At 43.6% G+C, this 8,106-nt stretch overlaps 2 protein-coding genes across 2 annotated transcripts in view; both read left to right on the forward strand.

The window, feature by feature from the left end:
* The first annotated feature begins 451 nt into the window (after positions 1-451).
* Positions 452-5,695, forward strand: LOC135538958 (keratin, type I cytoskeletal 13-like). Its single transcript, XM_064964829.1, has 8 exons — positions 452-958; positions 1,845-1,927; positions 2,292-2,448; positions 3,183-3,347; positions 3,669-3,794; positions 4,401-4,621; positions 5,050-5,096; positions 5,308-5,695. Exons 1-8 carry the CDS (start codon positions 548-550, stop codon positions 5,412-5,414), a joined length of 1,317 nt encoding a protein of 438 aa, XP_064820901.1. The 5' UTR covers positions 452-547; the 3' UTR covers positions 5,415-5,695.
* A 1,088-nt stretch (positions 5,696-6,783) lies between these two features.
* LOC135538961 (uncharacterized) overlaps positions 6,784-8,106 on the forward strand; it is a 2,978-nt gene continuing 1,655 nt past the window's right edge. Inside the window, exon 1 of the mRNA XM_064964834.1 lies at positions 6,784-6,837. Coding sequence (XP_064820906.1) covers positions 6,784-6,837 — 54 coding nt within the window. The remainder of the gene's footprint in view (positions 6,838-8,106) is intronic.

The following is an 8,106-nucleotide window of genomic DNA, read 5'->3' on the forward strand; positions in this document are numbered from 1 at the left end:
CTCTCGGTCTCTCTCTCTCTCACTCTCTCTCTCTCGCTGTCCTGAATGCCCTCTTGATTCATGTGACATCTCTGTTAACAAATTGGCACTTCCTATTTTAGTTAGAGTTGCCTATTTTACTGTATCCTACATTTCCCGGTGACTACAGAGGGAAAAGTAAACTTTTTGTTGCGGGCTTCAGTCGTCGGTCATCTCTTAAAACGCAAGCTTCTATCTTATCATATTCATAACTTGCTCACTTGAGGTTTAACATGCCGTGACAGTTGTCATACTGTAAATGAAAGTGATACAAATGATGGAGGCAGAATGCCAGCTAACTCTCACCTGCACCACACCTTAGTGACCTTATTTAATGAGCTGACGAAGGACACACCTGTTGGATGAATATCTATTCACGTAAATAATGATCTCAATACGCCCTTCAGCCTCTCCCACCTCCAAGGGGGGTATATATTCTGCTACCAGGCTTGAACTGATTCACCACCAACTCTTCAAAGTACCACTCCGGGTCTTGTCATCTCTACATACCCATCAAAACATCGTCGCCATGAGTGCTTTATCACTTCGCAGTTATGGAGGCAGCCGAGGCTCATCCTCCATGTCTCTCGGAGGAGGTTACCAGAGTCGCATCGCATCACAGGCACCAAGCGTCTATGGAGGGGCAGGGGGACAGAGTGTCCGCGTATCTTATGCTTCGGGCACCAGGAGCGGTTTTGATCTGTCCAGTGGGCTTGGGGGTGACAATGGCAACTATGGTAGTAATGCAGTGTCGGTCAACGATAAAACTACCATGCAGAACCTCAACGACCGTTTGGCAACCTACCTGGAGAAGGTGCGCTCCTTGGAGACGGCGAATGCCCAGCTCGAGCGTCAAATCCGCGAGTGGTACGAGAAGAAGACACCGGTCACCAGAGATTACAGCAAATACGAAGCTATTCTTGTCGACCTGCGCAGAAAGGTAAGCATCTTTGGGGCATAATAAATACAGTATATTGCTATATTGAGCGAGATTGATTTGATTACATTTGATTTCATCAACCTCACTATTTACTATTGAGTTTAGATAACGTTTTCTTTAATGACAAAAATACAAAAGGAACATTTTTCTACATTTCTACTCTGGCAGAAAACAACATCTATTCTCATATACAATTCAATTATGATTTACAAGACACAAGACATACCCTGAAGTTCATTGACTGGCTGCGTCTATGAAGCTGTTATGTTGCAATGGAAGTGTGCCCTCGGGATGTGAATTTGATTGAGGAATCATACCAAGTTTACAGTAGTGATGGATCATAGCACTTAATTGCCATGAGTCTATTGTCTATTGAAATAAATAATCTACCAAAAAAAAGGTCTTGGCATGTGAAACCTTCACTTCCATTCAACTTATCTCTCTGTCAACATTTATATTCACACTCATGCCGCCTGCATTACTTATTTCAAAGGGGAGAGCCGCGATGATGACGCTATAAATGAATCACACCACTGTTCAGTAGCATTTTGTATTATTGCATCGGATGGGATTCTAGTCACGCTTATTACTTTCATTTCCCATTCATAACTGCGTGGCCTTTGCCAGAGATAGGCTACAGTATATCTGTGTGGGTAGGAGGCTAATCAATGACCTACTAACACAATACTATAGCTCTGGTAGGCTTCACCTTATCACACTTTAAGAGTCTCTCATTACAGCTATTCACGATTATGGCTCGGGAGAATGCACCTTCATAGTTTTTGACAATCAAAAGCAAATGATGTAATCATTGTGATAGGCCTGACAGTGTGTAATCGTCTTCCTTTTTAATGTACCATGTACCAACCTGTTGCCCTGTTCTCAGATCAGTGCTGCCACTCTGAGCAACGCCGGCATCCTCCTGCAGATAGACAATGCCAGACTGGCTGCAGAGGACTTCAAAGTCAAGTGAGTACAAAGGGTCTATAAGATGGAAGCGGCAAACAACTGTTGAATTCACCTGAGAATAATGCTTTAAGTCGGGATTGGAATGGGAACCATACGTCATATATTGACTTTAGTCATGCAACTTTTATACCCTTATTCGAGTATGAAGCCACTCCTAGTGTGACATTACACGAAGGTCAACGTGTCCACGACGTGATGCTCAATGTCACATTACTGTACACCTTAGGAACATCATCAGCGGTCGACTGCACGTAAAAGCTGGTCTGACTCGTTTTTGTGCCAGTTGGTATGTTTACTGTTGGCGGCAACTGTTAATAATGCTGGTTAACTCACATGCGCCGTTTGTCCTTCCCCCTCCGGAAAGGTTTGAGAATGAACTGGTTATGCGTCAGTCGGTGGAGGCGGATATCGCTAGACTGAGGAAGGTTCTGGACGAGTTGACCGTGTCCCGGTCAGACCTGGAGATGCAGATTGAGGGGCTGAAGGAGGAGCTGGTCTACCTCAGGAAGAACCATGAGGAGGTGGGTGTCCCTCAGGGCTCTGTTGGGGCCTTGGAAGCACTCTTTTATCATACCATATCCCCAAGAGTCATGGCAATAGCAATAGCAAGACCTCCCCACATTTCCAAATTCTTATATATTTTACCTCGATGAAAACAATGTGGTTGTGAGAGACAAATGGAGTTGTCAGAGACATAATTCATTCTCATCACATGCCAAGCAGTATTGTCTTTGGCTTTATCAATGACAATGCAAACAACAGATCAAACAGACCTTGTTTGGAGTGTCTGCGCTGTCTCTGTTTGGGTAGCTTTAAAGCTGTCAGCAAATTTGTCACAAGCCCTGCAGCAGTATGGCATAGCTGTTAAAACCACACTTGATATCACATGGTGGCAAGTCCTATTTCCTGTTGGATATACTGACTGTAGGACGGTTGTACAGGGTGTCAGAGAAGCTGACGGAAATACACCATGAACACTGTAACTAGGTTATGAAAGATGTTGACCGTTTGTGGCACCCAAGTACCTAATTGATTTGTCATGTGGTTGAACCTGAGACACCAGTGCACCTCACCTGTTTGTGACCCAATTTGACGCCTCACCCCTGTGTAATTGTGCTAGACAATTTCCCTGTCTGGGACAGTAAAGTTGTATCTTATCTTACCCAGTGACAGCCTACCCAGTGGCAACCTCCATTTGCCTCTCACCTGGTGCTGACCCTAGTTGACCTCTGTCATCCCTCTGTGGCCCTTATAGGAGATTGCTGCCATGCGGGCCCACATGAACGTCAGCTCAGTGAACGTGGAGGTGGACGCAGCACCCCAGCAGAACATGGCCAAGATAATGGAGGAGATCCGTACTCAGTACGAGGGCATCGCCGAGAAGAACCGCCGCGACATGGAGACCTGGTACAAGGGCAAGGTGAGGAGAACGAGAGCCCAACCTTGTCAAGGGAGAACCTCTTGATCCATCTGTTCTGTTTTAGATCATATGAAAATGGCTTAGTGCGTCTGAAGGTAGCCTAGTGGGTAGAGCGCGGTACTAGTAACCTGAAAGGTTGCAAGATCTAATCCCCCGAGCTGACAAGGTAAAACATCTGTCATTCTGCCCTTGAACAAGGCACTGTTCCTAGGCCGTCAATGAAAATAAGATTTTGTTCTTAACTGACTTGCCTAGTTAAATAAAGGTAAAATATCAGACCATAGATAATTAATTTTGTGCATATGTTCCTTTCCGTCCCAGTTTGATGAGCTGAACAAGGTGGTGACCAGCAGCACAGAGACCCTGGAGACGTCCCGCAGTGAGATCAACGAGCTCAAGAGGACCCTGCAGGCCCTGCAGATCGAGCTGCAGTCCCAGCTCAGCCTGGTGAGCAAACAAATACCCCCTAACGTCACACCCCTCTCTGCCTCCTGGTTGTTGCTAGACGTATGAGTTAGAGCTAGACTAGGGTGTAATTACTGTCGCAGATTACTCGGGATTCGGAAATGCATGACATTTACAAGATTAGGGCCTTCAGTTAAACAGTGCAGCACAACTGACACCTCATAGTAAAACCATCATCATTTAGACCTCATAAATACATGCCTACCCTACGGGTTACACATGAGTCCTCAGATTTCCCTTTTAGAAACGGAATATGATGGATTAGTTCTAGAGAGAGAAGCAATCAGTCAACTCAGAGCTTTGTAATGATCACAATAATAATAATACATTTCATTTTTGACAAGCTCTTCGATTGATGGATAGATGAAGTGAAGTTGAAGTGAAGTGAATTTGAGGAAAAACATTTTTTTGTTACACCACAGCTGTGATCCTCAAAACTGAATTTTTAAAAACACGTGCTCACCTGGAACTTCACCTCAATCATGCACTGATGTCAGTGCGGGAAGTCGAGACTTGGCCTAAATCAACACCACTTGTTGAATCGTCTGAAGTCTTTAACCCTTCCTCTTCCTCCCTCTCTCCCTATAGAAATCAGCCTCGGAGGGCCAGCTGAACGAGACTGAGTCCCGCTACAGCATGCAGCTGGACCAGCTCCAGGGCATGGTCAACAGCCTGGAGCAGGAACTGGGTTGCATGAAGACGGACATCGAGAGGCAGGCCGGCGAGTATCGCATGCTCCTGGACATCAAGACCCGGCTGGAAATGGAGATCGCCGAGTACAGGAGGCTGCTGGACGGAGAGGATGTCGGGTAAGGAGAGGAGAGCAGGGTGCAGATCTCTAATTTGCATACCCAATGGGATTTACATGGGCCTCACATACCCAATGTAAATGATAAATGGACGTTTACATACCCAATTACAAATCAACCCCTAGCCTGTTATCCCTTCAGTATCCCCTACACCTTTGACACATAACCACCTGCTGTAGGCACTTTTGATCTAAAATGATTGGATATGTGCAAGAACTATGGTTGTGAATATTACTAGAGGGCAAGATGGAGCAATCATCATTATGCTAATGACCTACAGTAGCCTATCAAATCGTTACAGATCTACAAGAAGTGCCCAGGGGAAGGGGCCAGGGGTCGATTTGGAACTGGGCAATATAGACTGTTACAGAGTAGAGAGATCAATGTAGAGTTGTTCAATAACACTTCGACTATCTTCTGCCCTCCAGGAGAGCTGTCATCACCAAGAAGGTTGAGATTGTTGAGGTCAAGAAACGTAAGTAGAGCGAGACCCTTTTCTATCACATCAAATCCCATATTGATTAAAACCCAGCAGTAGTAATTGTGAAACATTCTTGAACACAAAGGATTTGGTTGATTTGAAGGTGCTAAGGTGCCAATCTGTTCTCATGGTTCTGTGCTTCTCCTCATTAGCCATGCCCAACACTAAGTGTACTTACTAACGGTTATGTGTCCCTACTTTGTAGCTGAGCCGGTGGTGACAAAGAGAGTGAGGATGGTGATCGAGGAGATAATCGATGGAAAGGTTGTCTCCCGTACAGAGGATGTGGACATGGAGGTGGCGAAAAAATAGTTCCCAATCAAACCCACCTGTCAGTAAAAGTCTGGCTCCACCTGCGGCTAAAAGGAATACCAAGAAAATGTTATAATCTCCTCTGGATTGCATTGCTCTGGTGTCGCCTGTATGCTCGTTGAATGTACAGAACCGTGCAATCTTTCATAAATTGACCATATTTGATATTTAAGTTGACAAAACAAACATGCTTTTGAATGTCCTTGTTGATGATGCGATAATGATAATGTGTGACGTTTGGTTGAATTGTCCCAAATGACATAATAAAAGATATTTCAGTATCTACCGTATTTGATCATTGTCTATTTGTCTTGAGCATGATCTCTCAAATAATTTCTCCTCTCAGTCCACTGTCTTGTCATTGGAAAGTAACATTGTTCAAAAGGGGATGGTGAACATGATCAAATATCAAGGAACATTTAAAGAGAGGATTTTATGTCAGTCTATTTTATATTGTATGAATTTATTTGCAAATTATGGTGGAAAATAAGTATTTGGTCACCTACAAACAAGCAAGATTTCTGGCTCTCACAGACCTGTAACTTCTTCTTTAAGAGGCTCCTCTGTCCTCCACTCGTTACCTGTATTAATGGCAGCAGTTTGAACTTGTTATCAGTATAAAAGACACCTGTCCACAACCTCAAACAGTCACACTCCAAACTCCACTATGGCCAAGACCAAAGAGCTGTCAAAGGACACCAGAAACAAAATTGTAGACCTGCACCAGGCTGGGAAGACTGAATCTGCAATAGGTAAGCAGCTTGGTTTGAAGAAATCAACTGTGGGAGCAATTATTAGGAAATGGAAGACATAATAGACCACTGATAATCTCCCTCAATCTGGGGCTCCACGCAAGATCTCACCCCGTGGGGTCAAAATGATCACAAGAACGGTGAGCAAAGATCCCAGAACCACAAGGGGGGACCTAGTGAATGACCTGCAGAGAGCTGGGACCAAAGTAACAAAGCCTACCATCAGTAACACACTACGCCGCCTGGGACTCAAATCCTGCAGTGCCAGACGTGTCCCCCTGCTTAAGCCAGTACATGTCCAGGCCCGTCTGAAGTTTGCTAGAGAGCATTTGGATGATCCAGAAGAAGATTGGGAGAATGTCATATGGTCAGATGAAACCAAAATATAACTTTTTGGTAAAAACTCAACTCGTCGTGTTTGGAGGACAAAGAATGCTGAGTTGCATCCAAAGAACACCATACCTACTGTGAAGTATGGGGGTGGAAACATCATGCTTTGGGGCTGTTTCACTGCAAAGGGACCAGGACGACTGATCCGTGTAAAGGAAAGAATGTATGGGTCCATGTATCGTGAGATTTTGAGTGCAAACCTACTTCCATCAGCAAGGGCATTGAAGATGAAACGTGGCTGGGTCTTTCAGCATGACAATGATCCCAAACACTCCGCCCGGGTAACGAAGGAGTGGCTTCGTAAGAAGCATTTCAATGTCCTGGAGTGGCCTAGCCAGTCTCCAGATCTCAACCCCATAGAAAATCTTTAGAGGGAGTTGAAAGTCCGTGTTGCCCAGCAACAGCCCCAAATCATCACTGCTCTAGAGGAGATCTGCATGGAGGAATGGGCCAAAATACCAGCAACAGTGTGTGAAAACCTTGTGAAGACTTACAGAAAACGTTTGACCTCTGTCATTGCCAACAAAGGGTATATAACAAAGTATCGAGATAAACTTTGGTTATTGATCCAAAAATTATTTTCCACCATAATTTGCAAATAAATTCATTAAAAATTCTACAATGTGTTTTTTTTTCTCATTTTGTCTGTCATAGTTGAAGTGTACCTATGAATAAAATTACAGGCCTCTCTCATCTTTTTAAGTGGGAGAACTTGCACAATTGGTGGCTGACTAAATACTTTTTTAACCCACTGTATATTTCATTTCATTCAATTTCATCCAACCATTTAACATGCTCTTTCACCAATGCACATTAGATGATAGTATGACTCAGTATGAGGTCATTAACAAACCAACACGGAAAATTAAATAGGCAGCGAACTCTTTATGCAATTCCTTTAAAGAAGCATTATCCTGAGTCAAAAGAGGGTTAGTCTAATGGGAGTGGATCATGGCCCTGTACAGATAGCACCTTTGGCATCTATAAAGTTGAGATAATCTATAAAGTTTGATCTCGACTGACGACACTGAAGCAGTCAACTCCAATCAAATATATGATTTGAGGTCACAGTCTGAATTCCCCAAACAAATCACTTTAATTACAGATGATTACAAAGATACTGGAGTCAAGAAAAGGGGAGTTACAGTTTTTCCCAACTGCTTCCACACAAAATCTTTTCATGTCACACGATTTTTGAAACCTCTCACTTAAAGTGCAAAACTACACACCAAATATCCAAAACCATAAGCTATTTCTCAGCCTTTGACTCAGTTGTCAATTGCATAAAACACTTTTTTCAAAACACTACACACAATTCTCTACCTAAAACTCAAAAATCTAACAGGAAGGGACTTGCTTTCCTTTTCCAAACACAACCAATCAAAATGCTACACTTATTCACCACACACACTCCTCACATGTGCAAACATGTGCAAACACTAATAGTTTAACTGATCACTAACCAATCACTGCTTTACTGTAGTATAGGCCTATAAATAGGTCATAGGTCAGATTACCTGTTTTGAACAATGGATGCCAACAATGGACAG

This window comes from Oncorhynchus masou, unplaced genomic scaffold (assembly GCF_036934945.1).
Source record: "Oncorhynchus masou masou isolate Uvic2021 unplaced genomic scaffold, UVic_Omas_1.1 unplaced_scaffold_32___fragment_6___debris, whole genome shotgun sequence".
Taxonomy (NCBI): domain Eukaryota; kingdom Metazoa; phylum Chordata; class Actinopteri; order Salmoniformes; family Salmonidae; genus Oncorhynchus; species Oncorhynchus masou.

What these genes read in the sequence shown, in the direction of transcription:
- LOC135538958 (XM_064964829.1), top strand. Translation starts at nt 548, where the DNA reads ATGAGTGCTTTATCACTTCGCAGTTATGGAGGCAGCCGAGGCTCATCC. An exon ending in TTGTCGACCTGCGCAGAAAG is followed by an intron (nt 959 to 1,844) that starts GTAAGCATCTTT and finishes CCCTGTTCTCAG; the next exon opens with ATCAGTGCTGCCACTCTGAG. An exon ending in GATTGTTGAGGTCAAGAAAC is followed by an intron (nt 5,097 to 5,307) that starts GTAAGTAGAGCG and finishes CCTACTTTGTAG; the next exon opens with CTGAGCCGGTGGTGACAAAG.